Genomic DNA, 24,704 nt, shown 5'->3' on the forward strand with positions numbered 1-24,704 from the left:
CAGACCTTTTGTTTCTTGAACAGCCTTGTCTATTCATAGAAGACAACACTCTATTATAAGCTTGTGCAAACTTTAATTGAAACTAAAATTCATTGGCCTTTGTAAATGGCATGCAACTGTTCATATGGATTCATCTTTTTGGTTTGGCAAAAATTGTACTACTTCCTCTAGGCACATACCTCCATATACAGTTGCAAATTTATGTTTGAGAAACGTATTTCCTCTTCATGATGATGTGCATTTACGACATTGCTTGCATTTCTTTGTTTTAGAAACATAGTTTCTATGTCTAGAAGCACAGTCCACCACTATATGGTGCAAGCCTGAATATGTTGTAGCACACATTTTGTCTTTCAAAAATTAATTTCTATATTCAGAAGCACTCACTTGAATATACCTTCGCACTTTTTAATCTTTGTAAGTGTGTTATCTGTACTATGCCACATTTCTAATCATCTGCCTGCAATGTAATTTTGAAACCAAAATTTGTTTACACCTTTAAATGACGCATGCTCATTCACATCACTGCAACTTCCAATTTGAAATTTGTGTTCCACCTTGTATGGTGCACACTCTTCAACATGACTTGCAAAAATATTGCTTAACCTAAAACTATCTGCTCCTTTGGTATGGCAAATGCTTTACCATACTACTGCAACTTCCAAGTCTGTCCTGTGCCTTATGTGGCACACGTCCATCAACTGCCTGAAATATTTTAAACTCAAACTTTCCAGTTCCACCTCATAATGGTGCACACCCATACATGAGCCTGCATATTTTTCATGCCTTGTTAATTTTTCTGTCACTTCTTCTTTAATTGACAGCACATGTCCATCAACTGCCTGAAATATTTTAAACTAAAACTTTCCCTTTCCACCTCATAATGGTGCACACCCATGCATAAGCCTGCATATTTTTCATGCATTTGTAATTTTTTTCTCATTTTTTAATTGATTGACCTCTGTTATTTGCCAAGACAGATTTCTATTATTGATCCTACAAGGATTCAGACAAGAAACAACAAAAATGACATAGACAAACAAGACAAAGTTTAAAACATGACTCATGCTTGAGGAAACAACAGACACAACATGAAAAAAATTCATATAGGTACAACAAAGTGATTCCCAAAGCAACCACAATATAACAAAATGATAATTAATTAAAACTTTTCTAAGATTATTTTACAACTCTCAATATACAACAGTTCATTCCACCAGGAAACTTGCACATAACAGTAAAACACAAGACAACAAATCAGGCTATGTAAGGACATGCATATCTACCAAGAAAAAATATATGATATGTGAAAACATCATGCAAAATGACTTAAGAGTTGTTAAAACTTAAAAAAATATTGTTCCGACTTGCTGTCACTTTTGATTCTTATATAGGTTTCTTTTTCCCCTTGTTTCTTTTAACATATACTATAACTACTCCTCTGCTTCTTATCTGATCTCTCAATTGAATGGATTCAATCTCATGTTTTTTGGTTTTTTTTCTTATTCACACTGACACCTTAGAGCTGAGAAAACGGATACATCCTCTAGTAGCTTAAAATCAGCATAAGGAAAATTAGCGGTCTCCACCTAGTTCCTTTGAACAGAAATTCAGTTGATTAGCAGTTTCCAAAAGGTAAGTATCTTGGCAAGGAACTTCTACTTAATTATCAGAGTGAACAGGTAGCTTTATGGTCATCCCTATTCTAGTACATACCATTTCTGCCATGCCTAATCAAGCCTGCATTTATGTTCATCAAAGCTGAGATGACTAGTCATTACTCTCCAACATATAAACATGAAGCTCAAACAGACAACGAAGCTGTCAATAAAAATAAAAGACAAAGAAACACCCACATTAAGTCACTCTCTTCAATATTGTTAGTTTAGTTATCTTTTCTAAAACAAGAAAAACAAGGAAAAAATTTGTTTGACCCCAACTATCCTGCATGTCCTACTCAATCTAAGGAAGCTGTTAAAGCTAAATACTTTATCTTAAGACTTTTTATTTATCTTTAATATTCTTAGTAAGACTTTTATCATTAACACTAGATTACCTGGTCCAGCAGCATTGAGTGCAGAAGCTGGAGATCTTCTTCTGACAGCACCCCAGCTGGTATAATATGTAATTTTGGAGCCTTGTAAGGATACCCAGGCAAGCATCTGTATTAAAAGTAAAATGTAGCATTACAAGAAGATGGCAACCACAAGGTGTGACATTTCACAAAAATGTGTTTCAGACAACTATAGGCAAATCCTGATTGATTAAGTTAGCAGATGATTGAGAGCACTTTTCAATTAAACTGTGTAAGTTTATTTTGCATGGATGCAATTATCCAAAAGCACTCCCAATCATCTTCATGGACTGTCAAAAAATCATGACTACGATAAGGTAGCAGACGCAAATGATTTGATGCTTACAAAATTACATAAATAAGAGAATAACTTGTACACATTCAATTATCATTCATATGCATCTCAGGAATCATAAATATTTCCATTTTGCATACCTTACTAATAGGTCTACAGAAATATTTAAGTCATTCAATCCATTGTCCATGGAATAGGGCCTGCAAGAATTGGAAGCAATTTTTCCAAGGCAAACACAAAAAATCAAGGAATATAAAGACATGCTAAAATATAGAAAAATAAGATGTGGAAAGGAAAATTAATTACAATCAAAGTGCGGCCTCACAGATAGAACACTGTTGTTCCAGTGTCCACTTAACATCTACCAATCAGACTTTACAACAAAAGTTGAGATAATTTATACCTGATAGTTATAGAGAGTTGAGGAGAAGGATTCTCAGATATGAGTTTAAAGTCATCTTGAAAGATCGCAGTTCTGATCAAAGCAGGAAATAGGAACTTCAGTATGACGAAATGAAAACAAAATCAATTAATGGGGACTCCCATATATTTTTATATGAAACTGAAACTAATTGATTTGGAAACTACAATTTGAAATCCAATAAATAGTATCTATTCAACGGAAAACATTAATTTTGTGGAATCAAATTTGCAGTTTGTAACTCATTGAGAGTGATTCTTTACCAAAACTGATTGGTTGATGAGAAAAATCTCAATGCATAATTATATTCTAGGGAATCAGACATATTGGTATGACAGAATGAATATATAAATATGAAGAATGCATACAAAATTACATTTCACTCACCAGCCCTGGCCAATTACACATGCATATTCAAGTGTCATTTTTGGAGGAAGTTCACAGATTTTGCACATAATATTTTAAAAAAATTCTCTGTTCCACGGTGATACTGGGACAAGGATGGGAGGAAATGCAAGAATGTGATGTCCCCTATAAAAGTTTCCTTTCTTGACAGATTAATGAATTGATAAATTGAAGAGAATTGTTTCAGAACAGCCCAATTATGAAAATTGATTTACTACAGACAAATAAGGTCTGAGAATAAATATATATTGTGTGTAAGAATGAATTTATATATATATGATGTCTTAAATCTCTTTACCAATAAATCGCTATCTCAGAAATATATATTCAGTTACATGGAATACGCCCAGTCCAAGTATCTGTAAGCACACTGTGATCTTAATCTGCATACACGATTTTGTTATCCATGGCTCGTGATTCTGATTTTCTGCACACTTGGGCTTGGACAGAATTTCAATTCCATAAGCTGGCAATCAAAGTCTGAACTATATCTTTCTTATTCTTCAGTATCGATTTTGGTAGCCTTTCTGATTCTTCCTTCCTCCTTTGCAAATAGAATTGAAGCGTGTTTTATATATGTACATGCCTCTTTGGAGAGGCGTGAGAACCCCTCACTCAATCATGCCTCTTTTCCTTTAAAAGACGTATGTTATGAATTGTTTGTTTGTAACAATAATGTTTAGTTACTAGCACAATCTTAATCAAAATCACACCATTCCATATGTAGCCTTAAGTCATCAAGAAGTCGGTTTAGTATTATAACGCCTTATGATTAGTGTTTTACTGAATTTGTTTTAACAGCAAGGATTAGTGTGATCGGGTCTTCTTCTGCTACCCTGTTAACTATTGAATACAAACCATATTAGTGTGCAATTTTGTCTCTTATGTTGTCCTCATTTTTGTTTTCAAAAATGAAGGACCACTACGGTGAAATTTTTATGAAAAAATTGAAATTTTTACTCTGTGGCATGCTTCCCGAGGCAGAATTTCGACTAATCCTTGGACTGGCTTGATCCTCAGTCCATTCTCGAACTACGTTTCGAATTTCGTCCAATTCTGGGTTCGTTTGCTATGCCTTTCCTTCAATTTCGGGTTTTAAAACTCAGACTGCAGGGGGAGAATTTTCTTCAAACTGCAAGTTTTAATGATATTCATTGTTATGGTCTTTGTAGGGGAATTTTTGATCAATTACATGTGCACTTTTATTTTAAATATGTCACTTGTAATTTATTTTAAGTTTCCCCTTTAATGTTTTTATCTTTTTATTGTTTTTTGTTCATTTTTAGTTAAAATAGGGATTTTTTGGCTCAACTGCAAGTAAACTTGCAGTTTGTTCAAAAAACCCCTACTTTAATGGTTTTTACATGTAGTAGGGATTTTAAATCCCCATTACATATGTGCAAGTGTTTTTAACTTGTTGTAGGGATTTTATTTCCCTTTTACAAGTATTTTTAAACTTGCAGTTTGCTCCAAAAAACCCGATTTTGCCTTGCAAATGCATTTTTGACAATTTTAAACTTGTCATTTGTCCAAAAAAACCCAATTTTGGCTTCATGAGTAAAAAAGTGAAAAATTAAACTTGCTGTTTGTCTTAAAAAACCCGATTTTGGCATGAAAGTGGGAAAAGTGAAAATAAAACTTGTTATTTTCTCTCTAAAACCCGATTTGCCTCATTTTGGACAAATCGAACTTGTCATGTGTCTCCCAAAACCCGATTTGCATGAAAAATTGATTTGTTGAAGATTTCAAAGCAATTTTTTGTGGAGATTTTTTATGGAGGAAAGGCGTTTTTACTTCTATCCTATTTTCATGCAATCATCAACATCTTTCATGCCAAATGGAGGTTATATTGACTGGTTTTTGGAGCTAAATCAGCAAAAACGTGGTTCTTTAAACCCACATTTTGGGCGCTTTTTTACTTCATAAATTTGCACACTCCTAAATCATTTTGTCCTTTCCTACTAAGGCATGGAGGGTGAGAGGTTTTTCGCACCATATGATGATGCCGTTGGAGTTTATTATGGTGGCCACGTGATTTCCTTTGGCCACGTTTTCTCCCTTTGGCAGCGTTTTCAATCATTTGGATCATTGCTTCTTCTTCTACCTTAGGCGTTTTGCTCTAATGCACACTCTCATTGGCATTTTGGTCCTCCAAGTTTAAGATTGCTGCTATATTTGGGGCATTTTTACAAAAAACGTGATAAGGGTTTGATTTTCCGGATTGCTCCTTTTCACCGGTTTTGCTTCTTCATTTCAAGAATTGTTGCATTATTGGAGAAGCATTTTGCATTTTTAAGAAAGGTATGTTCTCCTTCTTTTCTTGTCTTCATTTTATTATTTTCTTGTTTTCTTTATTTTTCGTTATTAGTTACATTTTTTGGCATGTGATGTTCTTCCCCAAAAAATTTGGTTTTTGTGAAAGAAATCTTCCCCTTGATATGCAATTGTTGAATTGCATTGTTCTTCTCAAAATTCCTTCTTAACTTGTTTTCGGGATTTTTAATCTCGATTACAAGTTCGCTGGAAATTCTTGTTCTTCCCCTACGGTTAAGGAATTTAATCATTTTTTGTTAAAATTCCAAGCTTGAAAAGTGTGAAATACCCCTCCCTTGCAAATTCGGGTTTTAAAAACCGGAGTACATGTTGAAGAGTTCTTCCCATTTTCATAAAAATGACTTTCCCGAATATTCCCGTTTCTATTCATTCACGCTCCCCATATCCGTACTTTCCATTTCCATCATTTCCCGCAAGTCAGAATCTCGTTTTTCGTCCATTTCTCCATTTTCGAATTTACAAGTGTACTTGTATTCGGGTTTTAAAACCCCGATTGCATGTATGTCCTTTCCAACTTGTATACTTGCGAAAATTTTCCCAAGATCCGAAATTGGTCAAAGTCAAGATTTTCCCATTTCTCCATATCTCCCCTCTTCCTCTCACAAAACCGTAAAATTTAGAGATCAAAGTTTTACCCATTTAAAGAAGGAAGAATGATATTTGCAGCTGATTATGATGTTGCCTTAACTCTTTTAAGTCTTCATCACAGCATTCCAGGTTCACAATCAATGTCAAATTTGCCGGCATCGCCAACTCCAAAGAAAATGAAATACAAATATGACAAATACCAGAATGAGGTTGCACCTTCCCAGGTTTCTTCTCCTTTGGATCGCATCAGGGACACGGAAATAGGGCACGTTGATATGGCAGAATTCATCAACAGGGTAGAAGATCCACAGGATAACAACTTGCAGCAGTTGTTGGACAGCCATATCCATCATGCATATTCTTTCCCAGTGGCTGCCCTAGAACCTGAGTTCGTTCTTGCATGCGCCCATCATTTTGACAAAGAGTTAAGGGTCATTAAAAATGATGATGGTGAAGCTATAATTCGTCTTGATGCGGATACAATCGAGAAGGTCTTCAAAATACCTCCTGCACCTGTTTATATGGAAATCACCAAAGAAAGTGCAGCAGAGTATTATGTGAAAAGGGAAAAAGATTGCAAGCGACACATCAATAGGTGGATCCAAGAGCCACGTCCTTCCTTCTCAAGTTGGGCAAAATTGTACCGTTGTGATTTCAAGTGGGAGGTAGGAGACACCATCACTCTTCTCAGCAGGATGATGGGCCTTGAGCACTCTAATGTCTTTGAGCCATGGATGTATCAATTCATTATGTTCATACGGCAGTTGCATCACATTTCATGGGGTGAAATCATCAGCGATGCTTTGTGTGAACAACTTGCAGCAGTTCCTACCACTATGACCTTCTTCATGAATTCTTATTTGGTATATTTAGCAGCGTCACTTAGACACTTTCCAGGTCTTTCTACTAAGGGTGATCGCTCGCTTATACCAGTTTGGGAATATTATAACCAGTTGCCATTGAAACCTAGCAGACTGCATTTCAGAAGAGTCCAAGATGCATTCTTCGGATATTTCATGTGTCAGTTTGACGTGGATCTCAGAAACAAAAGAGTATCAGATGAGGCATGGGTCAAAGTGTCTGAGTATGGGTGTTTATTCCTACAATTTCCCACCTTCACCTATATGAGGATTGGATGCTATGATGGACAGCCATACATGCTTCCAAGATACCCAACCGATAAGATAATTCTTATGGAGTTGGGAGGACAGATCATGGCTGTTCATACTTTTCAGTCTGCTAGACACAAGGTTGGAATGGGGATCTCTAGCACAAACCCATTGAAAATTGGTCGATACTCCCTTGTCACATCTGTGAAGGCTAAGGCCATGGAGGCTGAATTGCAGGAAATCAAGCTTAAGAGGTTCAAACATAGAGCTGATTTTGATTATAGAGGTATGAAGGAGAAGATCAAGAAATCCTTTGTGCATGTTCGTCGCATTGAAGACATCTGGGTAGATCTCCGCACGGAAGCCGAAGTTCTGAAGATGGATTACTGCAGGCTCACTGTTGAGCAAATTGTTGACTTGAACTTGGCGGATATCCCACAAGGGATGATCGATGACGGGCATATACTTGATCCTGAATACATTTCACGAAGGGTTGAGGAAGCTCCACTTCCTTTGATCCAATGGTCACACAAGGAGTGCGTCTCCATCCTTGACAGATTTCAGCCTATCTTGGCCAACACTAACGCATGGCTGAAAAGTAATGCTATTAGACTTATCAAAATCAAGGTTGGTAAAGAAGATGATTCTATAGGGCCTCTTGGACGAAAGTCTGAGATTCAGATTGATAACAAAGAGGGTGCTTCATCTTCAGGCACAAGGATCAAATTACGAGTTAGTCGTGCAGTACTGCTTCCTCCTGAGGAGACGACTACTTGTGGGAAGGAGAAATCACGGTTCCATGTTCGGGTGATCGATCTGGATAATCCAGAAGAGGGGCAGCAATCTAACGATGCACCTAAGTCTCCAGTTTCAGACTCGCCTCACGAGGTCATTCCTCCAGTTTCCATTGAGACGCCTCTTTCTCCTCCCGATTTGCTCATAGATGAGTCTCCTCAAAATGCAGTTCCCATTTCAGCATACGAGCCTTCTCCTGATCAACAACGAGAAAGTGTGTTGAAAGTTCCTGAAGATAATCCCACTTGCATTCAGTTATCAGAAATTGATACTTCCACTTCTGGTTTTGAAGAATTCACGAGGCAATCTTCATGTCCATTGGTAACTGAGCAAACCGTGGTCGCTATTCAAACAGATATTCCTCCCAGGGTAACCACGGTAATTCAAACAGAAACTGCTTCTCCTTTGCCTACGGCTGCTACTGGAAGTAAGTTGATGACTTTGCCTCCATGGCTTAGTTCTTTCACCCCGAAAAGAAAGAAGCAAGAGATCTCACCTGATGCCTTTGACTACCAGCAACTCAAACAGTCCAGATCCAAAGTTGCTAAGAAGGCGAAGACTATCTCTAAGGTAACTGTTGATAGCAACAAGATGAAAGTAGCTGAAATTGTGGAACCTATTGCAGATAAACCACTTGATGAAATGTCAACTGCTGATTATAAGGTTACAAGGGTAGAATTGGGCAAGCAAACACATGAGGTCATTAAACATGATGCTCAGTTTTCTGTTGCTTCACTAGTGCAAAGGTGTGACGATCTTCTTGCAAAGAAAGACAAGCTAGAAGAAGAAAACCGACAGCTCATGGCAGCCATTCATAAAATCACAAAACCTGCTGCTGAAGGGAGTAACTCCATAGGTTCTTTTGGTTCCCAAGAATCGATTCGTGGAGTGGAAAGGGCTGCTCAGAAAGTACAAGCACTGGATTCCTGGGTTGATCAGCTTCATGATCAATGTATACAAGTGGTAAAAGACATTTTTCAAATAATGTCTAAGTTGGAAACCATTGAGGAGAAACTAGATCAGACTTCTAACACTTTCAAAAAGAATCTAGAAAGTGTTGAGAAAAGTCTGGCAATCTGGCGTACCATGCCCCAACAACAGCTGAGTATTTTGGAGGAGCACGCCATCATCTCTTCCAGGGTCATGTACTTGGAATTTGAGGAACTCATGGAAAACAAAACCCTTGTTCTTAAATCCCTCATTGAGGAGATCAGTGATGCAAGGAGATTCCGGGATGAAGTCTATCGAGGTATTGTCTCACATTGCGAAAGGGCCTCTTGCAATATAGTAAGTCAGGATGGAGAGCTAATTCCAAAAGAAGAGGTTCTTGCTGATTTACAAATGAGGATTCATAATGAATGGAGGAGCGAACAATTCTCGGCAGCTTCAATTCAAGCATTGATGAAACACCAAGCCTTTTTGCACGAGATCCAGTCTATCCTGGATAAAGACAATTCTACGCTCCTCCGCTGTCACGACACTATTGTGAAGACTATGGTTGTTGCTAAGAACACCCATGAACCAAATCCCGAGGAACTACAAGCAAGCATCCGGAAATTTCAAAGATTCGTGTCTTCACAAAATGCAACTTAAGTGTTTTTCAACACTTAGTTGAATTTTCCCTCTTTTGTAATCTTTAGTTGTAATTTTGTTTTGACAAGTTACATGTAAAAGTAATTTTTGTAAAATGCAAGTTACACATTACTTGCACTTTTGTAATTACATGTAAGGCAACTACAAGTTGTGTCCGATTAGGACTGTAGTTGGAATAAGTCTTAGTTAGTTAGAGTAACTCTTAGTTAATTAATGAAGTCTCAGTTATTTATTGAATGAGTCTTGGTGGTTGAGAGAATCTCTCAAGTTAGTTAGGATCCTCCCACCTTTTTCTCAAGGCTCCTCCTCTATAAATACTTGAGAGGTCCATTGTAAATATATCTTTTTGAAAGCAAGCAAAAACTCTGCCAAATTTACAGCAAGAAGTCTTTGAGCTTATGTATGTGGATTGAAAGTTTTTGAAGAATAATAAAGAAAGATTACTCAAGTTTTGAGTCTTTGAGCTACATGTTTGAGTTTGAATCTTTTATTTCTTCTATGCCAAGTGTTTCTAAAGGAGCTTAGTCCAATCTAATTTGAAGTCTTTGAGCTGCAAGTAGAGAAGATTAATTAAAATAGGAAACTCTCTTGAAGGAGCAACAAGTCTTTGAGCTTGCGTCCATTCTTGAGAAAAATTATTGTTTGATAAGAAATAGTAGCAAGTCTTTGAGCTTGCATTAGTTCTTGTCTTTGTGTTAAAAGAATAAATTATTCCAGTCTTTGAGTTGTTGTCTTTTATTCATTGTAAAATTTAGTATAGCAAAGGGTAGATAGGACTTCCAATAGTCAAGTCTTTGAGTTTGATATTGCTATCCCGTCCCGAAGGAAGTGACGGAAGTCTTTGCGCTTTCAGGAAACTTCATTTCCTTTCTCTTATTTCACTTTAAAGTGGTTACTGCTGTTATTCAATCGCTATCCTTTTCTGTGAAGAGAAAAGGATATTGTCTTTCTTGAAAAAAGAAGAAAGATTGTTGTCCCATCCCATTTTACTTTCCAAGTTGTAGTTAGATAGGGGGAGCCTTCCCTTAATTAGGAGAGTTTTTACTCGTGTGCTGTGGTTGAAACCACAATTTTGTATATTTCCTCAAGTGTACAAAATTTTCAACCAACATCTTAGAGACTTCCAAAATTGTTTGGCCGAAAGTATGGGGATATCATAGTCTCCCCCTCTTGAATATGCTTGTCCTCAAGCAATTTCCATCCCCCTTGTATCTTCTTCTTGGATGAACCTACACATAAGTTAGAAATTTCTATACAATCATGCAATTATGTAAATCTAAGAAATGATGGATTAGAAAGATTACTACTTAGTAGTTATAGCATATATTGTTGTGATGGTGAAAAATGGGATCGGGTAAACTAGGACCTAATCCCACTTTCATCCATACATTGGAATACGAAAGAGCCTAAGGAAGTGATTCACTTTGACTAACTCTTGCGAAAGAGAGTCAAGGAATACTCTTAGGGTTTTTATTCCTTTGCTGATATGAAAGGGAAATGAGTCAAATGTAAGATGCAAACAAACTAAGCTAGTGAAAGTATGAGAGCAATAAGATAGCAGCAAATAATAGACAAATACAAAACTGAAACTGAGAAATAGAATACAAGGCTGAAAAGGGAATTCTGATGTGCACCTGTCACTGAAATTTGAGCCTGATTGAGCTGGACGAGGGCATTGGGTGCTTTGGTCCCTATTGCTGAACTGAGCCAGAAACTGAAAGTCTACAACTTGAAGCCCTCCATATCAAAACTACCAACTTTTGCACCTGAATGAGGAGGACCAAGGTGTTGAGCGCTCTAGTCCTGGGACCAAGGCACTGGGCACTCCAATCCCAAAGGTCCGGGTCCTATTTCTAGATCAGCACCTATTGACTGAGACTTCTTGGAAACTTGCAGCTCCAACGGAAACATGTAACTGTACCTGCAAGCTGGAAAATGGTGTGTTTGTGGCTATATAGGGTTTTCCCTTAGTCAAACCACTTGTTTTGGTGATTTCCACCTACACAAATAGCCAATAAAGTATTGAAAAGTGTGTGTGCCCTAGAATCTCATTTGCTTGTAAGATCCTAATGAGCTAAAATGCAAAACTAGAGTTCTACCCTATGTTTGGAGTAAAAACCCTAAATGAACATAATGTAAATGCTTCAAATCACAAATGCAATATTGATCTAAAGCAATAATGTAAATCTGAAAATGAATGATATGTAAATCTGAAAACTCACATAGAGATATGAAAATAACATGAAACCATACTGTTGTGCGTTGCACACGCTCCCTGTCGCCGAGAGGGTCCCCTTTCCTTTTGAGGGCCTTTTCCGTCTTCGCCCTGTTGAGTTCCGCGCAGAGTGTCTCGCGTCCTTTCGAGCGAGCCCGCATCAGTCCGTGAGATGGTGATGTTGAACAAAGGAGCCTGTGATTCCATGAGGTCAGTTGAGCCCTCGGGCACGAATTCCAAGAGATGACCTTAGCTTGTAAAATCACCTTAGATAGGCGTGTGATGATAGAGGTTGGCGAAATCCGCCAAATAAAGGATAAAGCATCTGAAGGTCGCATGAGGACCCAAAGACGTTGATTTTCGCATAAGAAAATGAGAGAGATTACATGATGTTTTTAGGGGTTTGCAGGATTTGTATGAATGTTGATTTTCACCAGCTGAAAAAGTGAAAAGTTGGCAAAATGCCTCAAAGGGCCGAAATTCGGACCTTTAAGCCAAAATGTTAGAAAAAGTGAAAAGTTGGCAAAATGCCTCAAAGGGCCAAAATTCGGACCTTTAAGCCAAAATGTTAGAAAAGGTGAGAAGTTGGCAAAATGCCCCAAAGGTCCGAAATTCTCAAGAAGCACTTAAATTGCGAAATTTTCAAAACACCTGAAATCGCCAAAGTTGACAAAGGGTGTAAAAGGTCCGAACTTTGTAAAAATCCCAAAAGCACCGAAAATCGCGTGAAGAGGTAAAATGCGTGGAAAATGAAAACTTGGCAAAAAGGCTAAAAGTGTCGAAGTTCGCACTTTCTGCTAAAAACGCGAGAAGTCCAAAATTGACAAAGGCCACCAAAGGTCCGAAAATTGACAAACTACGCCCAATCGCAGAAATCGCGATTTGGGCGAAAATCGCAGAAATCGCGATTTGGGCAAAAATTGCGATTTCTTCAAAAGTTTAAAATTAGCAAAAGGGGCCAAAGTGCCGCACTTTGCAAACGCACTAAAAGCTCCGAAATTCGCCATACAAGGGTGAAGTGCATGGAAGGGAAAAGTTTAAAAAACCTCTTCAAATTGCCAAGGGCGCATTCTGAAGAGAGGTGCGTGGAAAGTGAAGCTCGCAAAACCCTCCAAAGCACTTTGCAAACGCACTAAAAGCTCCGAAATTCGCCATACAAGGGTGAAGTGCGTGGAAGGGAAAAGTTTAAAAAACCTCTTCAAATTGCCAAAGGCGCATTCTGAAGAGAGGTGCGTGGAAAGTGAAGCTCGCAAAACCCTCCAAAGCTCTTAAATTCGCACAGGAAGGGATAAACGTCAAAATCCAAAGTTTGCAAACTGCCTTAAGAACCCGAAGTTAGGGTAAGGTGCGTAAAAGGTGAAATTTGCAAACTCCTCCCAATAGCCGAAAATCGCGATTTCTTCAGAAGTTCGGAAGGGAAGCTCGAAAAACCCGAAGTTTGCATTGAAGGAGAAGATCGCGTTTTTTTCACAAACCCTCGAAATCGGCAAAACTCCCGAAAATCATGACCTAGATGGATAAGTGAAGAGTGTTTGGAGTTTGCAAAGACTCCCCAGATCGTGCGGTAAAATTTGAAAACCCCCTCCATCTGCTATAGTTCGCATAAGGTAAAATCGCCCAAGTTTGAAGCCGTAAAGTGAAAACGCACAAGATAAAATCACGCTGAAATAAATCGCCAAAGTCGCCAAGGTAATCAAATTGCTAAGTCTGAATGAAAAATTGCAAGTTCTTTTCAAACCATTGGCGTGAAAATTTGAATAGGAAGTTAACCGTTAAAATTCAAAAAATTGCAAAACTCTTCCATTCAAATTTGCAAGTTGTGCGGATTCGCGTCATTCATTTTCGCCAGGTAAGTGTACTTCACCTCTCTCGATCGTTTGAAATATTTGCAAATTGGATAGATGTGTGTGCCAAAAAATTGATTAAAATGATTAAGTCTTGAAAAACGCATCTTTTTTCGTTTGTAAGGCGTCATGCAAGGCAACTGAAAACAGAGTCTCGGAATTAACCAAAAAATGCATTTTCAGACTTAGGAAAATTTCTCAAGTTTTGTTCATTTTGAAATTAATGCCTAAGTATAAATCCGCAATCAAAAAGCTTCATAAATATTTATGTTTAAATCAATAAAGCTTTTAGCTAGCGATATCATGTAGTTCTTTCAATTCGGTTTTTGAATTGATCCTTGTATGCTGGCATATTCTTTATCTAACCCGCTTTACTTCCCCTATATCGCCTCGTAATCCGTGTCCGCCTGTGCAGGATAAATGCCTAAATCGGCGGTAGAATCATCAAAGATGCCTGCTACAGCCAAGACATCGCAAGCATCCAAATCAAATATCCCTCGCAAAGTCGAAAGGATGAAGTATCAATATCAAAGAGGGGGACTGAGGGAGTCAAAAGTTCAGAGTGTCCGAGACAATGTCAGTGATACTGACTTGGGCCATATTGACATCCAAGATTTCAAGAACCGAGTGTTCTCCCCTAACGCCTATGGCAGGCCTAGGCAAATGATGGAAAGTGGCATCACCCAAGCGGCGGGATTTCCTCCAACAGTTCAAAACTATGAGTTAGTAGTAGAGGCGGCCCGGCATTACCAGCCAAGTTCTAGATTGGTTCTCCTCGAGGACATGGTCCTCGCTAACTTCACTCCCGAGGCCATTGGCGACGCATTTGACATTCCCTTCCCAAACAACCCTATAGCAACAACTATTGACAAAGCACAAGGGGTGTATGATATGAATCCCGCCAGGTGCAGAACACTAATGAATGAAGAGTGGTACAAGGAGAGAAGACCTCCAAGCGTCAAGATTGGAAAAGAAACCCCTAGAAGCGACTTTCACAACGAGCATGGGGACATGGTCACATTGCTCAGCAGGATTATGGGACTTCCCCAATCCAACTACTTTGAAGAGTGGATGTTTTACTTCACAAAACAGGTCTTCGCTGGGAAATCCAAGTTTGACTGGGCCCAGATCATAAGCGACAACATCCACACTCAGCTGATCGAACTTGAGACAAAGAAGTACTTCACTATGACCTCCTATTTGGTCTATATATTCGCCAGGAACCAGCCACTGCCCGATTTAATAATGAAAGGTGAAATTGGGAATGGACCTGATCAGGTAAAAGTATATAATTGTTACCCACAACTACACTATCAGGATATCACTCAAAGAGAAAAGAACAGCCCGGCCTATGCGGTTGGTCAATATGAGCACATCAATGACGCCTTCACAATGCGCCTGGTCAGGCTAATGCAGGGAGGATTACACATAAGGCTCTCAGAGCAAGCTACTATTCTAGTACAAAGATATGGTACCTGGTTCATCCAGTTCCCAAGGTTCTCCTACATCCGGATAGCTGGCTTTGATGGTGCCCCTCTCCGACTTCCACGGTACCCAACTGACAAGATAGTTCTTATGGAGGTCGCAAGGCAGTCACGTCCAGCAGGCAGCTTACTCAGGGACAAGAAGCAAGCTGGATTTGCATTCCCCATGATTATAGGCAACTAGGATGTCCATCAAAAGAGCCCATCCTACGCGGAAGAATCCTTTGCAGAGCTAGCCTCTTATGGCCTACAGGAGCATTTTCCAAGGAAATGCTTCGATCATGACAATCTGGCAAAGAGAGCCTATGGCAAGCGATACAGAGCAAAAGAATCAGTTGAAGATTATTGGAAAAACCGCTCTGATGACTATGAGGTCCATAGGCACGAATATTCAAGGCTGAGTGTGCAGCAGATGCGACTCTTCGAATACCGCCGAGTCCCAGATCAACTCACAGATTCAAGGAATTGTCTGCAAGTCCGGGAATTTGAGGCAGTAAGGCATCTTCTACCAGGTGTTGATTGGTCGCAGGACCCGATCACTGATTTTGAGGCAGTCATGGCAGCCCCAGGAAGATATACAGACCAATGGTTGCATCAACAGATTGAGTGACTAATTCATGAAGGAGTCCAGTTCACTTACCACTTAATGGGTAGCCTTGATTCTTAGTCCTCCGAAGATGAAGGAACTTCCAATGCACCTAAGGAAGAGATTGAAAAGCCTGAGAAAAGGAAGAAGGCTAAGGCCAGCAGAGGAACTCGGACATCCAAAAGAACAAGAAGGGAAAAGACCCCCATTAGGAGACCAGAGGTCACTTCATCGTCAAAGGACCCTAGTTCGTCCGATGATGTAGTAGAACTAGATTATATACCTGCTCCGCCTTCCCAGAGTGATATTGATGCATTTGGGGTTGCTAATCCTCCTGCACCCGACATGCTGGAATCCGAGCTAAGGGTCGTCGAATCAGCCGAACCGGGTAACCAAATAGAGGAAGGAGAAATTTCATCCATTCAAGGGATTGAATTGCATGAACCCACCCAACAAAGCCGCCATGAATAAGAGAGTAATTGATTCTTTTATATGTAAAAATATATACATCTATAAATCTATGGAATGAACCTTCCAGCTATTCCATTCTCTGCAGCAATATTTCATCTCTGTTCTGATTTTCTCTTCATTCTTTGTTCTCTGATTTTCAATTGGTATCAGAGCCTGCAATTTGTGCCTGTATGCCCAATTGGAGAAATTTTCTGCCAGAGTATGTGAGGGTACATATTTGCTGCTGTGTGGAATTGAGGTGGAAGCATCGACTGGCTGGAACGTGGCTGCATCCAAAAGACATCAGAGACCTGCAATTGGTTAAGCTGCAGTGCAGAAGGAAAGAAAATATTTTTTCTCTGCTTTGAATCTGTAGTCAAACACTTTCTGATCAGGATTGAGTGCGTCAAAGTTGAAGAGGTAAAGAAGCCAAAGTTGATGTATAAGAGATAAAAATCCTTATCACTATTTAATCTCCATGTTTTGTATGTGCCCAATTTGAAAGTTGGCATTCAAAGTTTATATCTGTAAATCTGCTGCTGTTGAAATCCTGCTACTGTGCAACATTCAAAGGTATTTTGTTGTCTTTCATCATAAAAGTATTTGAAAATGGATGTACCTCAAGGAAAATATAATGGTCATAATTTTCACACATGGAAGGTGAAAATGCAAATGCAAATGATGAATAAAACTTTATGGGATATAGTTAATGGCACTGAAGTAGTACCTACAGATGTTAACAAGAAAATTAATTGGGAAAATAGAGATGAGAAAGCCAAGTCCATTATTGGTCTTGCTCTTTCAGATTCAGAATTACATCATGTTGATTTAGAAAAATCATCTAAAGAAATCTGGGATGAATTAAATAAGTTGTTTGGAGCAAAGCAACAAATACAAAGTTCTCTTTGAAGCTGCAATTATTTAGATTCAAGATGTCTGATAATATTACTATGTCTAACCACATAAGCAATCTGATATCTCTCATCAAACAACTAGAAGAAGTTGGTGTTGTGGTTGATATAGAAGATGCTAAAGCTATTTTGTTGAATGGTTTGCCTTCAAAATATAACAATGTTATATTTCCTCTTAGTCAGATGTCGTCACAGACTTTAGAAGATGTGATTTCAATGTTCTTAGTTGAAGAAAAGAGTGCAGTTAAAGGAGATTCAAGAAAAGATGCTCAGCTTGAAGTTGCATTATACTCAAAGAAAAGGATAGTAAAGAGAATGTCAAGTAAGAATGAGATTGAATGTTACTACTGCAAGAAATTAGGTCATACTGCAATTAATTGTTAAATTTGTGCAAATGACCTTTTCAAAGGCTATGTAAAAGTATCAGTAAATATAGCTGTTGCTGGGGAACCACCAGATGTTAGTGATGATGACATCATTGAAGATGAAGAACTTACCCTATTTTGAAGAGGCCAATGCTTTGAAGATAGGAAAGGATGCAGTAGAGACTAGATCGATGCTGAAATAGTCTGAGGTGCTAACGGATCAGAGAAACTATACCTCATTGAGGTTATGAGACATACATGTGAGGATTGGTGTCCAATAGTTCAGGGCAGACCCGAAAATCTGGAAGTTCAGCATCAGACCTTTACGAGGGTGATGAGACACTTCATGTGCAAAAGGTGTCCAATGATGTTGGGAACTTGGATGATAGCTGCACGACTATACCGGCAATTGGGAGCAACTTGAAGAAGTCTTATTGGTCCAAGAATTATTTTCAAAGAATAGCTTCTACATAATATACTGTTTTGTTTTATGTTGCTAGTTAGTTTAAGCCCTGGTTTGTAACTGTAATATCAAAAATCACACCTTGTACAATTGAGCGCAACAAATGGCACCTTCCTCCACATCATTGGAGGTTGTGTGTTGTCATTTTTGTCTTCTTATCCACCAGGATCACTTTGTCAGCTCCAGATTGGAATATTACCAACTCTGTCGACTTGTCATCCTTAGGACCCTAGCACGGCGCGGAGACATCCATGCGGCGTGCTAGCATCCCGCGAATTTGACAGTCCGCAAGTGGCTGTTTGAGCGTTACACCTACACCTAAAAGGAATCGTAACGCCCCTACTGTGCCCTCTGACGTCGGTTTTCCTTCCAGAGCCTATATCTCTCCCATTTGGAGGCATTTTGGGGGATTCTTGACATTCTTGATCATTTTCTTGCAAAGTGAAGCTTTTGGGTGATTTTCTTGAGCAATATTCGTAAGTTTTCTATTCAATTCCCATCATTATTGTCACCTTTGGAGAGCTCTTGGAATTCAACTCCATTTGTCCGAGTGATCTTTATCCCTTTTTATTTCAATATCTATAGTTTCTATCTAGTTTGCCAATTGCTTATCTATTTTGTTTCCATCCTTGTCATTTTATCTTTCTATCGTTGCTACTATCTGGGTTGTCTATGGCGGTGGAAACATCAAAACGGGGGTCTGACTGAGGCAGACTCCAAAACACAACCCCCAACATTTTCCTTTCTCGTTTGTGTGCAGGTTTGTAGTGGTGAGAAAGTTATCATCTTGCGGGAGGCTTCAATCGTGGACTGGTTGTGAGTTTCCCTTACTCTTTTTACTTAGTGCTAGCATTTTATCTTCTGTGCCACTAGATTAGTTTTGTCATTTTTTGGGCTTATTCAATAATATAGTTGCGTCTGTGACTTTTTGTAACGTCTCTGTACCTCGTCCGTACAAGACGACAGCGCGCCGCGTTGGTGTCCCAGATTTGCATGCTCCTCTTTGAGACAAAGGCTTAGCAAAGTCGTCTGGGAGCCTCATTTGCAATCTGTTAGTTTAGTTTCACATTTTTCATCCCCTGGCTCACCCTTAGCGCCAATTTAAGTGAGGTAGCAGCGGATAGGTTTGTTCTCTAGGATTTATCATCTTAGAGGTAACAAATTTCCTCCTCTATAGTAATATGTAGAGATATGTTAGAAGTCAATCACAATCCTATTATTTCTTAAGGGGGAGTGTTAGAATAAGTCATAACAGTTGCTGCGTATGTGGCAAAAGAAGTGCAAATATGTGTAAGAGTCCTAGTTACATCTTCAGTTAACTGTCAATCAATAATAGTTTGTTGTCTATATAATTTACAGGTTTATAGGAAAGTAGTTGTGTCTTTTATATGTATAAATATATACATCTGTGATACCGGTTCTTGCCTAAACTGGCTGGGTCTTGGTCCTAGTCCGTGCCCGGTCCTAGTCCCAACCTGGTTCGCCCTGGGTCCCACCCGGGTCCTGCCCAGGCGGCTGGGTTCCCTGTGGGTCCTGTACGCAGGACCCACAGGGAACCCAGCCACCTGGGCAGGACCCGGGTGGGACCCAGGGCGAACCCAAGAGGACCCGAGTGAACCCAAGAGGACCCGGGTGAACCCAAGAGGACCCGGGTGAACCCAAGCCCGTGGGTTCCCAAAAACGAGGCCCACGGGTTAGAAAGCAATTAAAAACAATTAAAAAACAATTTTTTTAATCTTATTTTTACATCTAAACCCTAATCCGCCCCTCTATGATGCATTTCATGCATCAAAACATGCATTCAACCTATTCTACTTGCATTTTTGAAGATTTTTTCTCTACAATCAGGGTTCTTAGTTTTTGTATTTTTCTTCGAAGGTGACAACTACGAAGGTGTGAGACATGCATCAAAGGCATAGGAATCACTGGAGAAGAAAGATTTAGCCATTAAAGGTAAGTGAATCTAAATTTTTTTCAAGTTTTCAAGAATTTTTCCAAGTTTTTTTCAAATTTTTAAATTTTTTTTAAAGTTTTTTAAAGTTTTTTTAATTGTTTTTAAATAAGTCTTGTATATTTTTTTACACTTTGTATGCATAGTATGGGGTTATAATACCGAAATTTTAATAATTTTTTTCAATAATGTTGTGCGTTCTCTTTTCATTTTAGGTGCATTATTCATATAATCATACATAATGGCTGGAACTGGAAGTGCAAGTGCAAGCTCTAGTTCAGTTGCAAATGTCCGAACTGAAAATACCCCCTTTAAAATTGATCAAGATTTACCACTTTGGCATTATACAACAATGATCAAGCCAGGGTCTGGTGGTGGGGGTTTTGTTTGGCAATGCAACCATTGTGGCACTGAGTATACCAGCTCATACTTTCGAGTGAAAGGCCACCTTTGTTTCATCCCTGGGCGTGGAATAAAATTTTGTAAGGGATCAGATGGCAAGGGGCTCTCAAAAGCTCTAGTTTTGGGATATATTAGAGAACAAGAGGATGCTGAAAGGAGAAGCAGCAAAGCAAAGACTGATCATCCTCTTGTCCATCCAAGCTCAATGTCTAAGAGGCCTTCTAGTAGCATTGGCTCCACAAGACCAACTGGTTCACATCCTTTCATGCAAAACCCACCAGTTGATGCAGTAGAGAATCAGAATGTTGTGGCTTCACGGAAAAGAGGCCCATTGGATTTTGCCTTCAAAAATGAACTGAGAGAGATTGCAGATTCCAAAATTGGACGTTGCCTTTATGGCAATGGGCTTCCTTTCAACCTTGTTAGATCACCTTACTTTCGGGACATGGTGCATACTCTTTGCAATACACCTTCTGATTATGTTTGTCCAGGGTATGAAAAGGTGAGAACCACCTTATTGGCAAAGGAGAAAGCATCCGTAGAGTCACAGTTGAAGGTCATCAAAGATACATGGCAGGAAACAAGTGTGACCATTGTTTCTGATGGATGGAAAGATTGTAAAAATAGGCCATTGATCAATGTTATAGCAGTGTGTCCTAAAGGGGCAATGTTTTTGAAAGCAGTGGATTGTGAGGGGCAAGTGAAAGATGCAAGTTTCATTGCCAATATCTTGATAGAATGCATTGACATGGTGGGGCCTCAAAATGTTGTCCAAGTTGTAACTGACAATGCTAAAAATTGTAGGGCAGCAGGGACTATAGTGGAGGCTACATATGGTCACATCTTTTGGACAGCATGTGCAGTACACTCACTCAATTTAATCATGCAAAAGTTTGGCACACAAATTGATTGGGTGAAAAAACTTTATGCGGAGGGCGAGGAGATTCAAATATTTGTGACTAATCATCATATGTCACAAGCCATTTTCAGGACCTTCTCCAAGTTGGAGTTGTTGAAGGTAATTTATAATTACTAATTTTAAATTTTATTTTTTAATTTTTTAGTTTTAAATTTGTATTTTTTATAGACTTGCATTTGATATATGTTGTGTATTTTGTTATGTCATGTTAGGTTGCTGAAACACGATTTGCATCTCACACGCTCGTCTTAAGACGACTTCTGAAGGTGCGAGACGCCTTGAGTTCTATGGTCATCAACAATTTGTGGAGTGTATGGAAGCAGTCCCACACAGAAAGAGCTCTAAAAGTAAGAGCATTGATCCTTAGTGAGAAATGGTGGGATGATGTGGAATATGTTTTGAATTTCACTGAGCCCATCATGAGCATGATCAGGTATGCTGATACTGATCGCCCATGTTTGGGCGAGATTTATGATGGCATGGATTGCATGGTGGAAAAAATAAAAGAAGTAATAAATAGAAAAGAAAATGACCCAACGGAAACATTTTTCAAAGTTGTGCAGAAAATTGTTGTTGACCGTTGGAACAAGATGACCACCCCCTTACATCTCTTAGCATTTGCTTTGACGCCAAAATTTTATAGTGCAGAGATGCTTGCAACACCAAGGAGGGTGCCACCATATAGAGATGCAGAGGTTGCTTCGGTCTATAGGGCTGCCTTTAAAAAGATATATCAAGATGAGGAGACAAGAAATATTGTCATGAGGGAGTTTGGCCAATTTGTATCTGCAAAAAATCATGATGTTGTAGCTCTTAATGCTAGATATGGGATGGATGCTGATGAGTGGTGGTATGTACATGGTCAAGGCTCCATTTACTTGCAGCCTCTTGCAATTAAACTTAACTCCCAAGTATGTATCTTTTTATTTTTTATTTTTATAGTTTTCCAATTCCATTTGATGCTATCATATTTTTATTTTATAATTTTAATTTATAAATTTCTAATTATGTTTTAACTTTTAACAGGTTGCAAGTTCTTCTTCAGCTGAGCGGAATTGGAGTACATACTCCTTCATCCACTCAGTCAAACATAATCGTTTGGGTGCAAAGAAAGCTAAGGATTTGGTCTACGTACACTCCAACCTTCGTTTGTTGTCACATAAGGACCCTGAAAATAGTGAGGGTGTAACAAGGAATTGGGATCTAGCCCCTGAGTGTGCTGATTTAGATGCTACAGTTGCACAACTTTGCCAAGTCTCTATAGACGAGGCGGTTATGGAATTTGAGAGAGACATAGCTAGTGGGAGTGGCATTCCATTTGATATTGGTTCAATTGATGCTGAATTTGAACCACTTGATGACCGTGGGCTTGGGTTGGATGCTTCAGATGAAGATGAATATGGAATTTAAATCCCATAGATGGCTTGTAATTTGAATGTTTAACTTTATACTTTATTGTGTCATGACATTTTCACATTTTGAAACTTGAAACTTGAATATTATCTTTTTTGCAAATTATGAATATGATATTACATTTATGATTTATGATATATCAATATCAGAATATTTATTGGCATTGGCAATTATGGATTTATGATTTATGATTTATCTGTTATCATTTATGTATCATTGTATGGGAAAGTTACATTGTATGTTTCATATTTGTATGTTTGAACTGTGAACATATATAATTTTGATGTTTGAAGTTTGAACATATATATATATATATTAAAAAAAATTTAAAAATATATATATATGTACAGATGAACCCGTACCCGTACCCACAAAAAAAAAAAATTTGCCGAATCCGCGAATCCGTACCCGAATCCGAACCTGAATCCGTACCCGAATCCGAACCTGAATCCGAACCGGAACCAGTAACTTAGATATGCATCTATAAATCTATGGAATGAGTCTTCCAGTTGTTCTGTTCTCTGCAGCAATATTTCATCCCTGTTCTAATTTTCTCTTCATTCTTTGTTCTCTGATTTTAATTATAAAAAGAGCTTCTCATCACAATCTGAAGAGATTTTACCTTATATACCGTCCGTTTGTTAAAACACTACCAAATTTTAACATGACAAAACCGGAAACCGAATTCAACCTTGGTAGTGTTTTTTGCAACCTCTTCTCCAATAATAACATCGTTTCAGAGTGATGCTTTTGCTTTGTAGATGCCCTAACTTTGTTCTAAAAGTCTACATGTTACAATATATAGTAAAATTTTTAAGTGATCTACTTTGAGTATTGAAGGTCGCTATCCTTTTAACATTCTGTGGAATCAGTTTAAATTGAAGGTAGCCCGAATCCATCCAAGTCCTGTCAATTGTTTATCTTGAAAGATTAGTTTGACACAAACGGAAAAATTTTGGTCAAATCAAACTTAACTTGATAGAATTCAGCACCGAAATTTCAAGACTGGCTACTTTAATGGATTCGTGTTTAGCGATTAGCTTTCAGCTTATGTGTCAGCTGTACCAAAATGTCAAGCGAATTGACTGCACAGATGGAGTTGTGTTTAGGGACTAGTGCATTGATTAAATATCACATACACTGAAATGTGAAGTGCTTAGCTATTTACATGAACTTGTGTTTAGGGATTTGTTTGCATATTACATCTCAACTGTGCAAAATGTCAAGAGAGCAGCTACTTAAATGGATTTGTATTTAGGGATGAGTTTGCAGTTTACATCTAATCGAAACCGAAATATCAAAGAAATGGCTACTTACATGGATCTGTGTTTAGGGATTAGCTTCCAGCTAATATATCAGTTGCACCAAAATGTCAGGATAGCAGGCTCCATACGAGGATCTGGATCTAGGAATTCATTCGCAGCTTAAATCACAGTTGCACCAAAATCTTATGAAACTAGAGAGTTGGCTATTTACATGGATTTGAGTTTGGGGATGTGTTTGCATCTTACATCTCAGCTTACCTAAATGTTGAGAGAGTGGCTACTTACATCTCAGCTGCACCTAAATTTTGAGAGAGCGGCTATTTTCTTAATATTTTTTTTATTAGCGAACGTTAAGTTTTCGCATCCATGAACTCTAACAAAGAAAAAAAGTGTTAAATTTTTTCATCAACATTTCCAATCTCACAGGTTTTTTCCAACAGCTCGTATAATTCTTCTTACTTTTGTAATTAAAGTCGAATATGTTTGGCTTTAATTTCTTTAGAGCCTCTCACTGTATTTTATTATTTATTTAGCTGAGGATTCACTAAGCACTCCCTCTGTGTACTTTTCATCAGCCGAAATAACATCCAAAATTAATCAAATTAAACTACCCTAACATAACAGTATGCAGGACTAAAAAGTTGTCCATTTCATACTTTAACAGCTACGTACTTTTTGTCAGTCCAATTCACTTGTGGACATTAAAATGTATAACATAACATTAAAAAAATGGCGGGAACAACAAATTAAATTCGTAAACTTACAATTCTTAGGGTTTTAGTGTTTTCTAGTGACGGATAACACAGCGCATGAAATTTCTGT

The 24,704-nt window shown here is 38.4% G+C and overlaps 1 protein-coding gene across 4 annotated transcripts in view; it reads right to left on the reverse strand.

Moving 5' to 3' along the window:
- The window catches only part of LOC131029091 (eIF-2-alpha kinase GCN2), a 336,054-nt gene that overhangs the window by 310,951 nt on the left and 399 nt on the right, over positions 1-24,704 (reverse strand). For all 4 annotated transcript variants that reach the window (XM_057959493.2, XM_057959495.2, XM_057959494.2 and 1 more), the window contains exons 2-4: positions 2,773-2,844; positions 2,510-2,569; positions 2,057-2,162 (exon numbers count right to left, since the gene is read on the reverse strand). In XM_057959493.2, coding sequence (XP_057815476.2) covers positions 2,057-2,162; positions 2,510-2,569; positions 2,773-2,844 — 238 coding nt within the window. The remainder of the gene's footprint in view (positions 1-2,056; positions 2,163-2,509; positions 2,570-2,772; positions 2,845-24,704) is intronic.

This window comes from Cryptomeria japonica, chromosome 5 (genome assembly GCF_030272615.1).
Source record: "Cryptomeria japonica chromosome 5, Sugi_1.0, whole genome shotgun sequence".
Taxonomy (NCBI): domain Eukaryota; kingdom Viridiplantae; phylum Streptophyta; class Pinopsida; order Cupressales; family Cupressaceae; genus Cryptomeria; species Cryptomeria japonica.